This window comes from Eublepharis macularius, chromosome 14 (genome assembly GCF_028583425.1).
Source record: "Eublepharis macularius isolate TG4126 chromosome 14, MPM_Emac_v1.0, whole genome shotgun sequence".
NCBI classification, from domain to species: Eukaryota; Metazoa; Chordata; class Lepidosauria; order Squamata; family Eublepharidae; genus Eublepharis; species Eublepharis macularius.
This window is the reverse complement of record NC_072803.1, coordinates 25208094-25229359: the sequence shown is the minus strand read 5'-3', so window position 1 is coordinate 25229359 and position 21266 is coordinate 25208094. Positions and strand designations below refer to the sequence as shown.

The window sequence follows — 21266 nt, the reverse complement described above, 5'->3', positions numbered from 1 at the left end:
GGGAAAGACTGCAGTCTAAGTGTGCTCACACATTGCATGGATGGGAAGATGGGCAGTTCTGCAGGTCCTGTCCTCATCGCTGCCATTTTCCTTGCCTCAGTCCTCAGTGGCTGCCATTCCACCCCGCCTCTGGTGTGCTTTAAAAAATTGGTAATTGACATATTGCTATACGCTAGAGCAATATGTCAATTACAAATTTTAAACTACTGCCAATGTCAATTGCCAAACTTAACTAACTGTGGTTCTACATCAATAATAGAGATACTGCTCTAGGGAAACACTATAGCAATATGTCAATTACTGATTTTTAAAAAGCTTTTGGCAGGCACAGCCAAAATTAGACTGAGAGGAGTGGTGGACGGGGGGGGGGGGGAGGAAATTGCAGGAAATGCTCTCTTGTCATTGTGAATACCTCTGTGTTTGCCATGGCAAAGGAACATGGAAAAATCATCACTGTAGGGATGCTGCCAGTGATTTGCTTGAGACAGGGCCCTGCAATCAGAGACCATCTCAGGAAAACTGAAATAGGTGCCGTCTCTGATCTACTTCTACTGCTGCTACTGTTTTTGCAAAGATCAATCTTCATCTAAAAAAAAAATCACTACAAAGTGGAAATCTCAAACCTATTACAGCTGACAAACCTCATCTTTTTATCATTTTGATCTGCGCATAGCATTATGCCCATGTTTGATGGAAGAGTTAGAAAATCATTGATAGCAGGCAGCACCGTTGTTACTGGACTCAACTTTTGTCCTGGTTATCTGAATATTTTCAGGGATCATGGTAACGTTTAGGGGTGCTTGTAGCCAAAAGACAATTGTCTTCTTGGCTGATTTTGCTTTCCAAACTCCTTTTGTCAACATTGGCCAGTTTAGATACTGGTGCCTGTTTTCATCCCTTAGGGATTTTTATGTTGTGAGGAAAAGCCACCCAGAATTGTCATTATATATTGTGCTTCTTTCCTTCCTTGTGCCCCTCCAGGGAACATGGAACCAGTTACAGTCATATCATATGAATCTCCCCCCCCCACCCCCTGAGGAATATATTACTTTTGAAAAACTTCTTTTGATATTTTATGTCTATTCAGCTTTTTCCATTGAATTCCCAGATATGCAGGATCTGACTGTTCTGTTACTTATGAATGTTGCAAGACACAGCCTGGTACAAAATCAGAAGCAGCAAATTCTTCTGCAGAGAGGAATTTCCTCCTCTGGACTGCTTGCTAGGGGTGGGGGTATCCAATAAGAAAAGTGTTGTGGAACAAAATCTGCTCACACAATATTAAAATTCTGGTTAATCTTGATAAGCACAAACTCCAACTGGCAAGTATTGCCCACTACACACAGATGGCTGGAAAAAGCTGTGGGCCATTTCCACATAACTCCCCCTCCAGAAAAATAGTGCAAAACTTACAGAACGACACACCTTCATGGCGTGATTTTCCATCATGACTTTGCTTTGTGGTGCGTTTTCTGACGTCATTGCGCCACGAAGCAAAGTCATGTAGGGAAATCACACCATGAAGGCGCGACTTTCCATAAGTTTTGCGCTATTTTTCGAGAGGGGGAGAAGACGTGTGGAAACGGCCATGGTTACTTAGTAGTATATCCTTCATCATTTCGCAGTGACAGCCAGTTTGGTGTACTGGTTAAGAGTGCGGGACTCTTATCTGGAGAACTGGGTTTGATTCCCCACTCCTCCACTTGAAGCTAGCTGGGTGACCTTTGGTCAATCACATTTTCTAGGAGCTCTCTCATAACATACTTTGTAAACCACTCTGAGTGGGTATTAAGTCGTCCTGAAGGGCGGTATATAAATCAAATGTTGTTGTTGTTAGTGACACGTGAGCCAGCATGAAGCAGTGGTTAAGGTGTCTGACTAGGATCTGGGAGACCTGAGTTCGAATCCCCATTCGACCATGGGAGCGCAGGGGGTGATCTTGAGCCGCTCATTCTTTCTCAGCCAAACCTACCTCACATGCTTATGAGGATGAAATAGAAGGAGGGAGAACAATATGAGCTGCTTTGCATCCCCATTGGGGAGAAAAGAGTGGTATAAATACCTACCATCTGCATATCTAACATCTCTGTTCTCTAAGCAAGGATCATTATACAAGCCCTCTACCTCCCATATTTAAACATTACTGAAGGCTCCACTCTATTTACCTTGTGTATTTGTTCACTTTGCTGTAACCTGCCCTACATTAATTAAAAACAATATGGATATTTGTTCCTTCGATGGTTCATTTTTTGGAAACTCATCACACAAAATTAGTCTCATCAAGAAGCATTATTTTTTGTTGATTTGATCCCAGGTGAGGAGGGAGCATTCCTGTTTGATTCTCATTTGCTTTGCACCAATTTTTAAAGGGCCTGATTGAGGGAAAAATCTTGGATTTGGGATTTTATCCTCAGGGCAGGGTGAGCAGTATACAACTAACACTCCTCCACTGAGTATCAAAAGCCACGCAACTGGCGAGAATGGGTTTCCTAAAGATCCCAAGTTCTCCCCTGCCCAAGTTCTCATTGTCCCCCACAAATTTCAGATCAACACCTGGGGAGTTATACACAACTCCAGTTAAGAATGACTTGCTTAAACTATGTGTGGCGTATCCTAGGCATCCCCCCACCCTCCCCAGAAGAAAGGTCCACTGCATATATTCGAAAAGTGCATTGGACTACAGGCAAAGGATTGAATCCAGACTAAATTTTCCAGTGGCAACTTTCCTGCCTCTCTTGTCCCACTGCAGCCCACCATTCTTCACAAACTGCTGTGCCTGGTGGAGAGCCAGTTTGGTGTAGTGGTTAAGAGCATCAGGACTCTAATCTGGAGAGCCAGGTTTGATTCCCCACTCCTCCACTTGAAGCCAGCTGGGTGACCTTGGGCGAGTCACAGTTCTCTGGAGCTCTCTCAGCCCCACCCACCTCACAGGGTGATTGTTGTGGGGTAATAATAACACTTTGTAAACCGCTCTGAGTGGGCATTAAGTTGTCCTGAAGGGCGGTATATAAATCGAATGTTATTATTATTATTATAGGGTACTCTGAGGAAAAATAGTGGGAAGGGGTCTCAGGAACATGAGGGGAGCCTGTAGCCAGAAGGGAGAACTGGTGGAAATTGCCAGTTTTGTCTGGATCTGACCCAAAGGCTGTATATCCACACCGCTGGATTTTGCACTATCGTTCTATGATAGCAATTGTTCCCAACAAAGTTGTTTTGACCACACAGGAAAATCATCTTGCCAGCGACTGCTATAATGCAATATCTAATGGTGAGTGGATGAAGGCACACATATCGCTATGACGATCAGAATTTCACAATTCAGGCTCAGCAGAATGCTGCAAGTTCTTATTCCCAAATTGGATCCCACCCTGTCAGCCAAAAATGGATTACACGTGCTGCTGGTGAGGCAAGAACACTTTCCCCTGGGACCTAGTTAATTGCACAGCATCTCCTTTCAACCTGGTGGGCAGCCACACAATGCAGCTATGCACACCATGTAAGTGCTTTGCATGGGTAGCGCCCCCCCTTTAAATGAGAGGCAATGTGAGTGCACAGTCCCAGAGTGAGTGCTTTTGCCTCACCAGCATCACATTTAAATCAGGCCGTAAATAGCAGGTAGGGTTTAGTAGCAGATTTAAATTGAGTGTTTATCAGCCACTCATAATAACACAAGAAGGAAAAGGTTGAGGCTGGGCCATTTCTCAATGAACCAAATACTAGAGAGCTGCTTATGTAATGTTTTTTTCCTTAGGCAAGGCTGGCAAGTAATGTGGTAAGGCTGTCAGAATGGAAGGTATGTATTCTGCAAAAAGAAATTCAAGTCAGCCCATAAGTGGAAGCCAGCCCTCTGAGACAGAACAGATATCGCCTAGCTCCAAAAGGGTGTAGTCAATCAGCCAGTCAACCTTTACTGGTATTAGTCGGCACAGTAAATACAGTGCAAGCTACAAAATCGTAACACATGGATTAGTTCTGAAAACTTTCCTGATGCAATTTTATAGCCATATAAAGAAAGGGTGTAGGGGTTACTGTGTTATCCCATTAATAAGGGGAAATGCACTCTGGCATGCCCAGAGATAGGCAGTTCTACATAATCTAGTGCCCTAAAGAGCAAATAGAGACACCAGATGATAGTGAGTCAGTTTCCTTGCTGGTGTACTATTTGCAAGAGCAAGATTCATATCCCTACTCTGGCAAGAAGCGCCCTTGCTGACATGGGGCCAGCCATTCTCTCTTAACCATACCTACCTCACAGGGCTGTTCTGAGGATAAGAGGGAATAACTAAACATGCTGCTTTTTGCTCCCTGGAGGGTAGGATAAATATGTGTTTGATGTTATTGCTCAAGTTAGAGGGGCAATTGCCATTCTTTGGGGAGGGGGGAGGGCACCCATGTCTTTAATAGCGAACAGGTAGAAATTCAACAGCAAAACATTGCTGTATCTGCCATATCTGAAGACCTGCCGTATTAGCACAAACATTTTAAACTGTTTGTCCTTTGCCTTTTCACACAATAAATACAGAATGATAAAATTCACTTAGAGAATGCCCCCTTCAAAAAGTCAAAGAGAAAGCTACACCCGTTCAATTTCTGCCTGTTATTTAATGCTATTATTATTATCATGTATTTATTGTCCACCTTTCCCACTGAAACCCAAGGTGCAAGTAAAAACCCACTGAGACACAGTGCAAGTAAAAACAATATAATCAATATAATCAACAGCTAGGACATTCTCTGAGCAAACTACAATATGATCAACTGTTAGGACATTCGATGAACAGATACAATAGGTTATGGTTGCAGAAGATTTGAAAACAAGCATAAATCTAAACACAAAGATGAAACCTTTCTGAAACAAAGCATAGCTAATTAACATGACATCTTTACCAATGTGGAAACTATCCAGTAGAAGCACATCTGCATCAGCAGACAGTACCCAATACCATAGCCTAGAGTCCCTGTCCCTTACAAAGGTATCTCTCTGAGCTATTTCTTATGACACAGCCCTATAATCTGAGTAGATAGCAATTGTAAATAATTCAGGTTTTTTTATTTAAACTTTTTTTCACTTCAATTTTGTTACCCTTTCATGTGTCTGTCAATCTGACAGTAATAAATTAACCAATTGAAGCGCTTTCTTGGCATGCTCTGAAAGCAACGGGAGGGGGGGGGACTTTTCCTTCATTTCTGCACGTCAGACTGTTATCTCACATACCGAAACTCTGCAAACTGAGAAGTAAATAAATCCTCAAACACCGCCCCAGATTCCAAGGCGCGCATCCTTAACCCCGCCCCTCCGCTTGTGACCCCGCCCCTTTCTCTCGGGGGAGGGCGCACCCTTCCTCGCACTCTCGCGAGCTTTGTAGGCCGCCTGCGAGGAGCAGCCCCGCAGTACTCGCGAGATTTGAAAGGGGCGGAACGTTTCCCAGAGCAGGGGCTGGGCGCTCGAGTCTCGCGAGGTCGGGAAGCGCCTTCGTCTGGTCCCCTCAGAGAGTTTCGGTCGGTCAGTCGCGTCCTGAGGCGGGCGTGAGGCGGACGGGGCGATGTCGCTGGGGCCGCGCTGGGCGCCGACGCACGTCCAAGTGACGGTTCTTCAGGCCCGGGGGCTGCGGCCCAAGGCCAAGGGCAGCGGCGGGAGCGATGCCTACGCCGTCATGGCGCTGGGCAAGGAGAAGTTCGCCACCTCGGTGTCCGAGCGCTGCCTGGGCTCGCCCGTGTGGCGGGAGGAGGCCACTTTCGAGCTGCCTCCGCCGCCGCGCCGCAGTCTGACCGGGGACGACGGGGGAGGAGGGAAGAGCGGGCCGCCCGCTGTCCTCCAGCTCACCGTCTCTCACCGCGCCCTGCTGGGCCTCGACAAGTTCCTGGGGCGCGCCGAGATCAGCCTCACCGAGCTGCAGAACGAGGGCGGCCGGCGGAGCACGCGGTGAGGAAGCGGAGGGGTGGGCGCGCCTAAAAAGCTTAGCGGCAGTGTGGGGCAGTGGTCACAGGGCTGCCTAGAGATGTGGGGGGCGGAGCCTGCAGAGGGTGGGTTTGGTCGGGGGCATTACGCCGCACAGCCCATCCTCGAAAGCAGCCGGTCTCTCCAGGGGAATTGATTTCTCATGCCTGGAGATCAGTCGTAATTACGGGAGATTTCCTATTCTCTCCTGGAAGTTGGCAACTGTAACTGAGGTTAGCGTGTCGAACCAGACTGGGAGACGCAGGTTCGAGGCTCTCTTTTTGCAACGGAAGCCCACGGGGTAATTTTGGCCCGGCTGCGTCCTCTTAGGCTGAGCTGCTTTACAGGGTTGTTATGAGGATAAAATGGGGGCGAGAAGAGTCAGCAGAAAATCCCCCCTCTCACATGAAGCTCATCAGGTGATCAAGGGCTAGTCACACTCCCTCGGGTTGAGCTATCTTATAGGTGGCTGTGTTGATCTGCAGTAGAACATAAAGATTTGACCAACAAGATTTTCTGGTTTTGAGCTTTTGAGAACCAAAGTTCCCTTTTTCAGATACCTCCAAAATTCTTGTAGGCCTCTAAGCTGCCACTGAAGTCAAATTCTGCTATCTTACAGGGTGATTCTGGGGGTGGGGGGAGACAAGGATGCTGCCATGAACTCCTTGCAGGAAGGGTGTGATACAGATGTTCTGGGATAAGCTGAGAAGTCCCCAGGCATATAACTTTTACAGCTCTGTCTACCGCCAGTGTGGCTTCTGGAAATATGTACCCCAGATTTTCATCTTGCCACCCCTTCTTGGCAGGTCTGGCCAATGCTAGTGCTTGCCAGTATTGGCTGCTGGTATATAGTTATGTTAATGGTAAAATTAGTTAATTTTGTTATGGTAAAATTAAGTTAATATCGTAGCTCTAAGACTGACTGACCCAGCTGGGGCCAAGTTATTTCTCTTTCTGCTTAACCTACCTCACCAGGTTTTTATGAGAATAAAATATGAGAGAGAATCATGTATGCAGACCTAAGATCCTTTAAGAGTAAAAACGCAATGGGTAGTTTGGTAATGTGACAAGAACAGTTTCAGTCACATTTTTGTTTTGTTTTTTCCCCTCCAAAAAGTTTGTGGTTCAATTCATAGTTCTGCCCTTGGTTTTAATCCTTACAACAACCCCTTGAGGTAGGTTAAGCTGAATGACAGGCCCAAGGTGACCCGCTTTGCTTCATGTCTGAGTGGGGTCTCTCCCACCCTCTCAGTCTTAGTCTGATGCTTTACTCAGTTTATGTTTACATTGAGCATGGAACTTAGCAGGTGGTAACAAGAAGCAGGTCTCAGCCAGTGACAAATTCATTCTCAAATTTCACATATGGGCAACAACAGAGGAAGATGGAGGAATAGTCAAAGGTGGAGCGGGGTGAGAGTTGCATTAACTTCAGTTTTTAAAGAAAATCACATGGGTTAATGGGTTGTGTTGAAGGCTTCACAGGAAAAGTACTTTTGAGGAAGGGTTTTGAGGAAGGAAGAGAAGTATGAAATTTAAGCCGTGCTGAAAAGATGGCTAGGGTTTCCAAAAAGAAGTTTTCTGTCAACACATAGTTAAAACTTTAATTCACATCATTGTTATTATAGATGGCAACTGGATTTTTTAATATAAAAAAATCTTTGTATGTAAACCAGGGTGCAAAAGAAGGGAGAATCTGAGGGCAAGGAATAGAGCCTGGGCAAAATCTAGTCGAGTGGGGGACGGAGTCTGCTCATAATATTATATGTTATGGATAGAGTTTTGGTTACTAAAAGTACTATCTAGTTACTAAAGTACTATCTAGTACTATCTAGTGGGTAATGGGCTCTAAATTACTGTTTTCTAAGGTGAAGTGGGAGAGCCATAATAAGTAACACTTGGAACTTCCTCTCTGAGGCAAGATAAATATTAAGTTAAGTGAGAAGCTCCAAAGAATGACTCCCACACATGCTCAAAGTACATCTAAACTGACTAATATGTTAGGGTGCTTATTTGAGGTCACCACCCCAGTATAGTTAGGCCTGGCCAGTGTTTATCCTAGCTTTCTTTTAAACAGATGACTCTTAGTTTAGGCTAAACATCTCGAAATCAGCAGAGCAAGTCAACTTTTATAGTACAATGTTTCAGTAGATATGCCATTCTAATTTTAAAGGTGAGAGTGTTCCTGAATGTTTGTATGATACGTTGGGTGTGCCCCTTAGGTGAGGCAGCATGAGGTTATGGAATATGTAACTACTTCCGGACAAGGGCCGATTCCAGACGACTAACCTTAAGTCGCCTCATGCCGCCCTCTTCCGGATCGCGACGGGGAAAATGCGAAATATCGCGTTTCCTCGCGCGAGTTTTGCGCGTCGTCGCGCAAAACTCGCGCGAGGAAACGCGATATTTCGCATTTTCCCCGTCGCGATCCGGAAGAGGGCGGCATGAGGCGACTTAAGGTTAGTCGTCTGGAATCGGCCCAGTTTATAAATAGGCCTTTTCATATAGAGAGTACTTTGTGACTTAATATGACACCAGCCTTGCAAAAGCTTACTAGGATTGATCACAATGTGGAAACGTATGAGAGCTTCTGATGGCAAGAGAATATGGTTCTGGCAAAATAAGCAAGAGAGGGGAAGAGAATAGTTTGCCTCATGAATTTATAGTTGAGGCTTGAAGTGGGTCTTCCTAGATCATGCATTTTGTTGTAAACCAGTAGAGTACAATTCACTTTATCTAGAAGTAAATGTTTTGATAAATTGAACCTGCTTGCTTGGCTGATTCTTAGAAAAAAATTAAGTTTCAACAAGGATTTTGTATGAAGCCCAAGTGTACACAAATGCGTGTGTGTGTGCGCGCGCGCAGATACACATATATATATGTGTATCTGCACATGCAGAATTTCCTAGCTGTCAATAATTCCATTGCACTTAGACCATTTCCTGGTTCCATTGAATCCTCTTGCAAAGGCAAAAACAACCCTGAAAAGGCCCTGCCCCCTCCCTTTGCCTTTTACTGATAGAAACCAAGCCTGGAAACTTAGCAATACTGTTATGGTTGCCTTGCAATGCCCCTAAGGGCATCTCTTTCTTACAGCTGGTGCTCCTTTTTATCATTTTGGGGAGTTTAAACCCCCAATGTAATTTTTAGGCGCAAATTTGGCACATTTTTCAGTTTGTAGAAAGACCTGTAAGGCTGTTCATGGCTCCAGTGTCTGGATTTGAGTATCCACAGATTTGGCCATGTTGAGAATTAGATGTATTGGTGTTTGGATAGTGTACAAATGTATTACATTTATGGTCATTGAATAGATTAATCTTTTATTCATCGCTAATGAAGATGAACAGGTGATATTGGACCTAATGCACAGAATAGTGAAATGGTAAAATTATACCACTTAAGGACATGGACCCAGGGTCTCCTGAACTGAATGATCCTTTCATATAGGATAGCTTTCTCTCTGATAAGCAGTTTTTTTCATGTGCAAGAAACTTTGTTCCATTTAACCATGCAATACCCTACCTGTCTCCTCTTGTGGCAAAATACAGAAGTATTTTTTAATTTTTGTGTAAATTAGGTTAAGTTATGAGCAGAAGATGATTAAATGAAAGAGTTTGTAAAAAAATTGCTCTTTGTCTCTAGTTTTGTTGTTTCTTTTCTGGATTTCTTTTGTTGTAGTTTTGTTGTTTTTCTGGGTTGACAGAAGATTTTAAGGAATGCAGCTTCCTGAAAATCGAATAATAATTCATATTTCAAATGAAACTGCATACATTTGTTCCCTTCATTTCTATTCCAAAACTTCTGGTAATGACTCTCATTTTCTCTCTTTCTAGTTCTATATATTCTGCTGTATCCAGCTTTGTTCAAGACTATCCTACACCTCTTATCTTGATTCATACTGTGCCTGTGAGGGAGCAAAAAGGTTAGACAAACTAAGATGGCATGCATTGGAGGCTCTTACATGTACTTCTTCAACATGTACTTCTTGCCACAATACCTTTTTATACAGTTGCTTTGATGTCCCAATGTTATATGTAGTGTTAGCTATTGGCAGTGGTCCTCACTGTGCCATGCTGTGACATAACATCTCAAACTGCAGACATGACACTTCGTAAGAATCTCCTGTTTCTTGCTTGAACTAAAATGTCTTAAGCGTGTGACTACTTGCATAATTTTAAGTCCCTAATTTGCCCTTTCTTATTTGAACAGATGGTATAAGCTTCACTCCAGACCAGGGAAAAAAGAAAAAGAGAGAGGTGAGATAGAGGTGGACATCCAGTTCATGAGGAGCAACATGACAGCCAGCATGTTTGATCTGTCCATGAAAGATAAGCCCAGGACTACGTTTGGCAAGCTGAAAAATAAACTGAAGGGGAAACGCGACAACGGATTGCCTGATACAGCTTCTGCAATTATTCCTAGCATAACTCACTCACCACCTGACAGTGAAGAAGAGTCAACTGAGAAGGAGAAAGAAAAGAAAAAATCAAAGTTCAAGACACTGTTTTCCAAACCTGGCTTGCAGAAAAGCAACATCTCCCAGTCTATGTCTGTGCTGCCAACCCTCCAGCCAGTTTCAGAGAGAGTTAGGCTTAGACCAAGTGACTTTCAGTCACAGTGGGATGACGATGACGACGACGACACTTTAACTTCAGTCTCAGAGAGTGAGTATTTTTTTAATAGAAAAAATATCTCAAATCTTCCCAGGACTACCTGATTTCTAAATCATCATTCATTCATTCATTCATTTGTGTCAGTTATAGTCTGCCTTTCTCACTGAGACTCAGGGCGGATTACACAGTATGAGATTAGTACAGTCCGTATCAAGGACATTTCCATAACAATGCCATAGGGTGAATAGATACAAGTTTAAAAAGACATTGCTTTACCAAGAATCAAATACAAAGTAGAAGAGAATACTGAAACAGAGCATAATCACTTCTAGGATTAACATTAGACAACATAATGCACAGGTAGTACATAGGAGTACATATTTAAAGCAACAGATAATATGTAAGGCAACATAGTGGTGACGTCTATGGTCCCTAACTCATTAGCAAAGCATCTGAGACCCCATTCCTACAATACATTACTCCCATTTGAGTAGAAAGCCTTTTTGAATAGTTCAGTTTTGCATCATTCGTGGAAAGGCGAGCTTAACAATGCCCCTTTGCCCGTGGATCAGCTGGGCACAGGGAAGAGTGTGGTTTGCCTGCTTTCTCTCTGCCCAACTGAGGTGGGCTCAGCAGCACCCCCTTGCCCACGGATCAGTTGGGCAGAGGCACGGTGGAGGTTTGTCCGCCTTCTCTGTGCCCAGCTGAGGTGGGCTCAGCTGCACCCTTTTCCCGCAGATCAGCTGGGCAGAGGGAAGGCAAAGGTTTGCCCATCTCCCCTCTGCCCAGCTGAGGTGGCTCGGCAGCGCCCCTTGCCCACCTCAGGGAGCACTGGGGAGTGGCACCTAGGCACACTATGTGCCATGGCGGACTCCTGTGCCCGGCAACGGCCTGTTCCGGCCTGATGGGCCTGGATTTGGCCTCTGCAGGTGGGGAGTGCTGTTGACTCTTCATTTATCCCTGCTAGGGGTGCACTTCCGTACGTTTTCTCTTTTATAGGTACAGTTATTAGGCTGAAATCTGACTAAAAGTAGTTCTCCAAAATTGGTATGTTGCTGTTGCTAAAAACCACTTGCTGATCTTGATATGCAAATATTTTCAAGTGTGCTTTCATAATTCTGACATTATTTTCAATTTATCTTTTCAGAAACCCCTACAAATAGAGTGGAAGATAACTTCCTTTATCCACCTTCTGGAAAATCTCATAAGAGAACAGGTAGTGCAGATTCCAAGCAATTGAACCAGATGGCATCCAGCAGTGCCAAGAAAGATGGGCATTCTTTATTTGGTGGCCTCAAGTCCAAAAATGACCCAATTTCCCGTTCCAATGTGTGTATCAATGGCAGTCATGTTTATATGGAAGAGCGTGAACCAAAAAGTGACTCCATTCTAAAAGAGAACACTCCATCTTCCCCTTTCCCTTCCCCTCAGACATCCCGACACAAGCGGCTCTTTTCATCTGAAGAGAACTTGAATTCCATTCCTAGTCAGGACCCTGAAGTGACTGGAAGACTGCCTCTTGACAAAGGACCATCAGAGTCTTCCTCACTGGAGTCCTTTAAAGCCATGACTTTGCCATCATATAAACTGCTTAGTGGTGGGGACTTTTTAGAAAGTATCACTCCAATGATTTCAGACACTTCAAAAGAGATAAAAAAGCAGGAGAACATGAAGTCTGCCTTGCTTTCCCTTGTCACAGGAAAAAAAGAAGCTGAAAACAGTTCTGAGATTTCTGTGAAAGTCAAGGAAGTGAAACGTAATGAGAGAGAATTGGTGGGAAAAGAAACAAACCCCTTTGAAGTCCCTGTGGATTGCACAAGAGATCAAGGTCCAGATAAGAGAAAATCTACAGATGTCCCTGTTGCAAAGGCATCCCTCAATCCTTTTACTGAAAACAATGAAGAGAAGCCAGAGAAAAGTGCAGCTTCTGTGAAACCTTCCCAGGCCAAACCCATCAAACCCAGGTTAGTCTTTAGATATTGTCACGTGTGATCGTTGGCTCTTAGGGTGATTAGGATTCATGTTTTAATGGAGGCATATAAAAAAAGCCTACTGGTGACAAATAGATTAGAAGCTGTTTGGTAAACCTGCAGGTGGTATTTTTGTCATGGGGGGAGTCTACTCCCATCTCTCTCTAGAAAGCAGAAACACATAACTACATGTGCTGCTTCTGTAATAGTACATGTGCTTTGCCTCCTACCTGTATGGCAGAGAGTGGAATAAAGTCCTACATTCAGTCTTCAAAAGTGAGTGTAGTCTTACAAGAGAATTATGTACTTCAGCTGGTTGGACTGACACTTTTTTGTTTTGGCACTCTGTCTGATTCTCTCCTGAGTACATAGAGATGGAGGCTCTACCTCTGGTTTCTTTAGCTGGGCAAAATGCAACTAGGTTGTTTGGGAGGGTGTAAGAGTTCCCTCTCTGTGCTTTTGGAAGTAGGAAAAGAGGAGCATTGGGGTGGAGTGGAAAAGTTTTGGGCAAGTGGTCAATGTGCTCTTGCCCTCTAATTTATTTGCATTGTTGTATGTTGCATTTTCCCTCTTATTTATTTGCATTGCATTGCTCTTACCCTCTAATTTATTTGCATTGTTGTATGTTGCATTTGACGTCTTTACTGCGCCTTCATTATTTTTTTCTCAAGCTTAAATCTGTAATGTTTTTATATCTATACTGAATACTAATGAGGGCTTAGGTTCATTCTGTGTGTAAAATAGTTGGAACTTGTGCAAGAACTCCTTGTTGACCTACCTTCTGAAATTAATTCTTCCTTCTTTATACCCTAATGAAGATTTGAAATTGGGATGAAATAACTTTTCTTTCCAGTTCCTACAGAAATCTACAACCTTTCCTTTCACTTTGACTTTTCAACTAAGCAAGGATTTGGCTTGGTGAATGACTTCTTTTCAACAAAACTTTTTTGTAACTGCATAACCAACTCACATTTTCCTATCTTCAGCCCTTACCTTTTGGGTGCTTTTCATGTTTAAGAGATGAGGATACTAATGCAATCTATTATGGGATTTGAAATAGACTTTGTTGCCTTGGAAAACTTGGGTTTTTAAATGTGGGAAACGGTTTTTCAGGGAACGTGCTGCTGGGCTTCAAGGAACGTGGTAACATGCAAGTGAATTTAGTTGGCTTCCAAGCCCTGGGCCTCTGCTGTACATGAAGCCACTTCAGAAAGCTTGTCTTCAGAATGTTTCTGCTTGTCTCATGTTGCATCTGCAACTGACATGCAGGTTTTATTTTGTCCCTTTCTGCAGACTGGGCGTGTCTTCAGAGGATGAAACCAAAGCCACTTCTACTGTTTCTGTGCCTCCTACTGTTTCTCCTTTCTCTCTTTCCCATCACTCTAGTAATGATAGTAACCCTTTTACCACTAAACTTGATCCAGAACGGGAAGCTGAAGACTCTAGTAGTTCTGCTAGTCCTTCATTGAAACTTTCTTCACAGCGTGGTAGTAACCCTTTCTCTCCTGAATGGGCACCAAAATCCAATGACGACAACCCAGAATGCTTTACCAGTGCTCCTTTCCACTTGCCTTCTCCAGTTGCCAGCAGTGAAAACAATCCTTTTGCTTCTAATTGGAGGCAGGAACCACAGACAGAGAATTCTGAAGACTTGAATAAATCTCCCATGTATTTCTCCCATCCTCCTGCAACTCCTGTTTATGAAGAGCCTTTTGTTTCTACACTGGAAAATGATTCTGAAAGTATTAAGAGTCCTCCCATACCTGTTGCCTGTCCTTCTGCCTCTTCTAACCTAGAGTATAACTCTTCAGCAGAGAGCTTTGCTGATTCCAAGCTGTTTCCCATTATGCCTTCAAAGAAACCTCAGAGTGAAGGTCAAATGGATCCTGTAGAGAATGCACCTGGATCTCTTTCTGGAAATCAATCAGGACGTTTTTATGAACGAATTGGGCTGATGCTAAACACGCAACGAGATGACAAAGAAGTGCAAGTGGTGACACCACTTAAAGAAAACAGTGGAAGCATAAAGAAGTCAGTGACCTTTGCTGCGGATGAACTGAGAAATAATGATAGAGTGAATAGTGGTGAGGGGCCTTCAGATGAAGAGTCAACTGAAAGCAGGCCTCATGGGGAAAATGAGAATATAGTAGATCCCGCTAGAAGGGCAGGGACAAAACAATGTGAGTTGAATATAGAGGACTGCTCCGTATCTCTGCCTTATGATGGAAAAATCACTTCTGTTCATAAAAGCGGGAGCCCCTTAGAAGGAGAGAATGAAATCAGTCCCTCAATTAAAGGAGAGCCACCAGTACCAATCCCAAGAGTCCTCAGGGTGTCACCTAAAGAAACAGACATATCAAGTACAGCACTGAGTAATAGTTATTCCTCTGTACCACCACCAAAGCCAACCCCAAGAAGTGTTCTAAAGTTAAAAAAGGAGCCTTTTCCTCTGACCAAACCGGAGCTAGAAGACATGACAAGTTCCTCAGACTCTTCTCCCCTGTCCAGAGAAACATCAACAACTGTTCATTCAGTAGCAACTACATGTCATCCTGAAAGAGGTGAACTTTCCGAAAGCATAAATAACGATCACTTTGACACTCCCATAGGTAAACATCTAGACAGTTTAGCTGCTGAAGAATTCCATCTAAAACCAACTGTCCTTCCAGTTATTCCTGAAGTAGGATCTGATGATGAACAGCTAAGTGACACCCAAAAAGATAGTGAAAAGATGGCAGTGTGTGAAGATTTGTCAAGCACCAGAGACGGCTCTTCACAGTTACGGTCTTCCATTGAAGAGAGGGAGCTGGCCTCAGACAAGAAGACTAGTGGTGAGAGACAAACGGTGTCACTACTTGTGAAAAAGACTGGTCCTGATGATGATTTTAAATCTGACAAGTTGTCAGTCTGTCCTGCAGCAGTAATACTCAAGAATGAAAATCAGAACATAAGGGGGTCAGAACAGAAGGATGTTGACAGTTTGAAGGAAAGTAGAAAGAGTGATTATTCTGAATTCTCTGATAGGTCTCTTTTCTCTCTGTCCACTTCTTCTCAGTCTTACTCTGCTAGTTCTTTCCAGTCTGATGTTCTCAGCTCTGATAAAGCAGAATCTCCGAAAAAATCTGCAGCGGAGGGCTTGGATGTCAAAGTGGACAGGTCTGGCAAGAAGAAGCTGCTTCAGGCATGGGTTTCACCCTCTGAAACACATTCCAATCAAACGCAGCAGAGCGGTGGAACTGTGCCTGCTAAGCTCAGGTGAGAGGAGTTGGGGGCTTGTGTAGACAGTCTCAGAGTGCCATATGTGGCTCTGATTTATTGAAATCCTAGCTTTTTGCTCCATCACTTTTCCAAAATCAGCATTCTCAGTGGTCAAGTATATGGTTAATTGGTTTTGGAAAAGCTCACAACTGAACTGCAGTTCCTTGTGGTACATTGCTTGTAAGCTTGGTATCTCAGTATCTGAAGTTGTTTATTGACTAAGTGAGAACATTGTGTGCCAAGGTTAAAAGTCTGCATTTAAGAATCACTGAAGAACTTGCATATCAAAAACCTATTGAGTACCAGAATCGAACACAGGAACGCAAGTAGCCGACTAACCACTAGGTAACCTTGAGCCAGTCACTCTCTCTAAGCCTAACCTACCTCACAGGGTTGTTGTGAGGATAGAAGAAGAAGAAAGGGTAGGATAAAGATAAAGGGTAAAGATACAATAAATAACCATCGCTTATTTTGTTAATTTTCTTCTGAAAGCCCTTACAACCTCTTATAAAAAGGGCAATATAAGTCACCCTCAAAGCATAGCCATAGCTATGAAATTTAACTTTGTCATGAAAAAATGTGTGTGTGAAGAAAATTTAATAACAAAAAACAAACTCTGTGTACACAGTGCTTCACACGTCAATTTTTGGTTACAGAGATACTTGATTATACAATGATATGTTGCTAAATAATAGCCTGAAATAACTGGGTCTCTTTTTCAGACTTCATCCTGTGAAGCCAATGAATGCTACAACAAATAAGCCATCTGCAAAAACCTTGGCCATAACTACAAAGATTCTGGATAACCAAAATGAAACCAATCTAAAGGTACTTAAGACACAGTATATTTTAAACCAGTTAAAGTTATTTTCTATTTTGTATTCAAATGTATGTCCTATGTCTTGGCTTCCTGAATCTGTCAACTAAAATTTCGGTGGGTGTAAAAGGACATAGTATTGTTAATTTTTGGATGGATTAGGCAAATAGTGAAAGAATACACTAATGCAGAAACAGGAATGTCTCAGTTCATTTTATAGGCCTCTGTGGGCCGGGTATTCAGTCTTACTGCCCTCCCCCTGGCTGATTCTGGGAAGTGTTCAGTCTGATGTGTTGGGCTGCAAATGTGGTTTAGATAGGTTCAGAGCTTGCTGTCTTTTCCATAGGCCTTTGGTCTGAAAGATTTTTTCAAAATGGGTTAAGTTTAGTGGCTTGGTGTTTCCAGTCAGACTACACAGGTAGGCATACCTAAGCCTTGTCTTCATACCCCTCATAAAAGTACTTAAAGATCCTGAAATTCCTGTTTCTTGTGAATATTTAACAAGGTTCATCTGCTGTGATGAAATAATTTCTTTATGCTTCGGTATTTTTTTTAGTAGTCCCTGAAAGCCAAGTCTGGAGCACCTTATTTCTGATACTTTGGGAACATCCTTTGTTACTTCTCTCCCTACCAAAAGGCTAACCATTTTTATTCTTCTTTGTTAAAGAAATATGACCCTTCAGATCCTGCTTATGCTTATGCTCAGCTTACACATGATGAGCTGATCCAGCTGGTTTTAAAACAGAAAGATGTGATAGCAAAGAGAGATAACCAGGTGCGGGAACTGGAAGACTACATTGATAATTTGCTGGTCAGAGTCATGGAAGAAACCCCGAATATTCTTCGTGTTCAAGCCCATATGAACAAAAGAGCTGGAAAGATGTAAAATGGCAATGAAACCTGAATAAGGAGGGCTTTTCTGTTATTCAGATTTCTGAAGTGGGAATGTGAAAACATTAACCTTGAAATTAACTGCCTCTTATACCAAAGCAAACAATATTCCTTTCAAATTTTATTTGTAGAGACTGGTTAATAATTATATAATCCAAAATGCAAATACTAGAGGGGGGAAAAACATAACACCCTCATACTATTTTGTCACTGTATATGTTTTGCTGCTGCATTGGGGTTAACAGCCTGAGATCATGGATTGGTGAAGGAATTATGAGCCCATTTTTATCTGAATAATTCTGTAACTGGAGTATTTTAAAGGGTTCAGTTTAAAATGGGTGTTTCTGTGTAGCTTTCAGGAGCATAAACTCGACTTGGACTGTTTAGGTTATTTTTAGTGCAATATAGGGATCATATGCTGATTACATTGAAGAGATTGAACAAGTTAAAAAGAAGCATTGTATTAGCACCAAGTGCCTTATTTTGCTTGAGTTGCTTGAACATGAGCACTTCCATCAAAACCTGGATGCAGTTTTACTTCTAGCAGTGAGCACGGAGCATTTGGAATATCTGTTGAATTGAAGAATTGTTAAAAACACAGCTATGCTGTTCTTTCCTCATTCTTACTTTGGGAGGCGGAGGGTCTTTGTGCTGTACAAGACTGCCCTTGGTTCTGCAAAGCTGTTGCTTTTCTCCAAAAGTAAAATGCAACTTTGCTGTTTTCAAGCAGATCTCACTCAACTGCCTTAATCATAAAGTAGCATTTAGAAGAACAGGTGAGAATTTTAAATATTTAGGTGCCCCTTGCATACTTGGTATGAACATGAAGATTCTTTCACTCCATCTAAATTAGACTCCTATCATAGTAATGATAAAATACAGTTGTCTGTTTATATTGCATCGTTCAGTGGATCACATGCATAACCTGGTTTTTTAAGTGACAAGAATAGCCACAAGTGAAATGTGGGATAGAAGTATTTCAATAAGTAAATGAGTTGGCTGAATTATTTCTGGATTGTGCCCTGAATTGATGTTACTGGTTTAATTTCAGTAAATTATATTTTCAGTCTTATGGAGAAAATTTCAGCACTGTTGTCTGCTTACTGTGGACCAGGCATTTCTTTGTTATATGGACTAAATTGTGAAGGATCAATTTAGTATATCTCATAGTAGAACATTCAACATTATCATGTTTCCTGGCTGAAATTTATTTCCATATGCAGTAATATAGAAAACTTAAGTTTGATTGTTCAGTACAGATACTATAAAAGGTGGTATGACTTTGACAAATTTATAGCTCATCTACATGTAAGTCAGTTGCTTTTGGAGTTGAAGCTGAAGTCAGATATACTTTATTTTCAGGAAAGTGATTACAATCTTAACTTTTCCTGGCGCTATTCCAAGTGTCTGTAAAGGCTTTTGATCCATTTTAACCCATATTCATGTGGAGAACTACTTTATCATTGCTGTACATTCCTGCACTTTTAAAGAGGGCTGCAGTTGGCACTGAATAGCTCTTGAGACCTCACATTCCAGTTTAGTTCTAAAACTCGATTATAAACTGGTCAGCTAAAATTAAGGATCTTACCCTTACTGAATGGTACTGTTATTCCCCTTCTTTAGTGATAGATGATACTGCACTTAGAGCAACCAACATACAGCTACAATATTCATTGTTTAAGAATGAATATTCATGTGATTTGCATTTCATATGGCTTGCACTGTTTTTGTTACGGTAGCCTATCTATGCATTTTAGGGGTTTGGTATAAAACACAGCTTGTTTTGAACATATGATTCCAAGTGTGAGATTACGTTCTGGTCTTTCCATAACTGGTGTTTGATACCTGTGGAATAGACTGGTTTATCTTTTTGCATATTGCTAATTCTCTTGCTGGAATTCACTGGCTTTATGGCGGAGAGAAAGCATGTGCAGTGATTATGAACACTGAAGGGAGAGGAGCTGTTGTGTCTGTCACACCTAAGTGATCATGGTCTTCCCACATGCCTCTGGCTCCATGATAATGGGAAAGTTTTTAGTGCAAAGGCACATCTGGTATGCTACACACCTTAAGGTGCTTGGGCCTCTATGTGAAATAACCCTAACTTGATTAAGTAGATCAAATGACTTCTCCCCTCTAGCTTTTTAATCTTTTTAAGTGATTCGCTGTTTCCTTTGTAGTGCCAGCAGGAGCTGAGGCACCATACTGCATGTCTGTTGCTTTTGGCAAGAAATATTTTATGAAGAGGTTTATATTGAAAAACAATGTCTGGTGGGCTGTGTTTCTGTAATACTGCCCATTTACTTAATCACACATTCACTAGTTAAGTCTCTTGCAACAAATGGGAGTCACCTCTTAAATGCAACTGAGGCTGTTGAATGTACTTGCTATTTTAGTAAAGTTTGTGCCAGAGATTGCCAGTTGATTGTGGAAACCACATGCAGGGAAAGTATTACCACAGGGTCAGAACAGCAGACTTCTTCATTTAAAGACTGATCGGTTATATAGTTCCCATGAGTTTTGATCAATAGGCAATGAAAAAGGTTCCTTACAATCTCTGCCTTAATAAGTTCCTATAACTTGTGATTCTGAAGACAATAAGGGCATAAGTTTGCTTGTGTGTTTAAAAAAGTATACTCTGTCTTAATGAGCAATACAAATACAGCTTCCCTATCCTGGTTCCTCAGTGCTTGTCATTGAAGGATCTGAATGTATGTTATTTATTTCCTGCCTTGTTATTCTTGGTACTTAAGAGTTCTTTGGTTTTTATACAAAGACCTTCATCCTCATGGACTGTTAAAATAAAGATATTTTAAATTTGTGTGAACACTTCTCTATTTTTTAAAACTTAAAAATAAATGATGAATGCTTCTCCAGGATTCTGAACCACTCAGGGGCTCCATTAGGTTGTTTTTCCCTTGGTCCCCCCCCCTCCATTTAACTGCTTCAGTAGCTCTTGATGTTCTGTTCTCCTGGGATACTTCCTGTCTCAGGCTAGGTGGGTGGGGTGGGGAGGGGTGATTAGAAAGTCATATTTTTGCACCCTCTAATGCAGACACCTGTGGTTAGGTGGGCAGCTAGTTTTGTTGTTTTCATGACTGAGATGGGGACTGGCCACTTTGCTACTAGATACCATATTTCAGTAGACATTAACATTTAGCAACCTATATGTTATATAGAACATATGTTCTATAGAACTTTTAAAATACATAGTAAGGTCAGAATAGTGACAGCTACAGGAAGTATGGATGTGTAGTTGGTTAGGATAGCAGAAGCCTCACAGTAGCTTAACTTGGGTGTTAGAAGGAAGTGTATAATCCTAGTTAAATATGCCTAAGTATGTAAATAATATCCTTCATTGCAGTTGCAAATGTAAGAGTTTGGTAAATTGCAACCTGGATATCCCTTTCTCATCCATGACATAACCAACCTACTCAGTGGGTCTAGGGAGAAAAGGCCTTGCCTTTTACCATTTTGCCTAGTTTCTTCCTTTGCTGCCTTGTGTAGTTTTCCTCCCCATTCCTTACCATCTTCTCTCACCTGTATCTGGTACAAGCCCTATTTGGGGACAAGACTTCACTTCTATGAGCACAGTTCAAGGTAACAATTTTGCAGAAAGAATTTCTTGCAAAATGGTGTGCTAACAAGGTGGTGATGATCCTGAACAGGGAACTTTTAGCAAAGCTCTTGAGAGAATGCACTCATAAGACTATATCCAAAGGCAATTTGAATACCCGTTCCTGTTCCTAGTACCCTTAGAAATAATCTCAGTAGTGCTT

The 21266-nt window shown here is 42.2% G+C and overlaps 1 protein-coding gene across 3 annotated transcripts; it reads left to right on the top strand.

Annotated features, from left to right (window-relative positions):
* The first annotated feature begins 5486 nt into the window (after positions 1–5486).
* Positions 5487–20308, top strand: RAB11FIP1 (RAB11 family interacting protein 1). Of its 3 annotated transcripts, XM_054997468.1 has the most exons (7): positions 5487–5926; positions 10148–10602; positions 11699–11767; positions 12251–12515; positions 13815–15776; positions 16502–16607; positions 17264–20308. In XM_054997468.1, the coding sequence occupies exons 1-7, from the start codon at positions 5547–5549 to the stop codon at positions 17480–17482; spliced, it is 3456 nt and encodes a 1151-aa protein (XP_054853443.1). In that variant the 5' UTR covers positions 5487–5546; the 3' UTR covers positions 17483–20308. The 3 variants fall into 3 exon arrangements, with proteins under 3 accessions (XP_054853443.1, XP_054853442.1, XP_054853444.1); XM_054997467.1 differs by having other exon boundaries at positions 11699–12515; XM_054997469.1 differs by lacking the exon at positions 13815–15776 and having other exon boundaries at positions 11699–12515.
* The last annotated feature ends 958 nt before the right edge of the window (positions 20309–21266 follow it).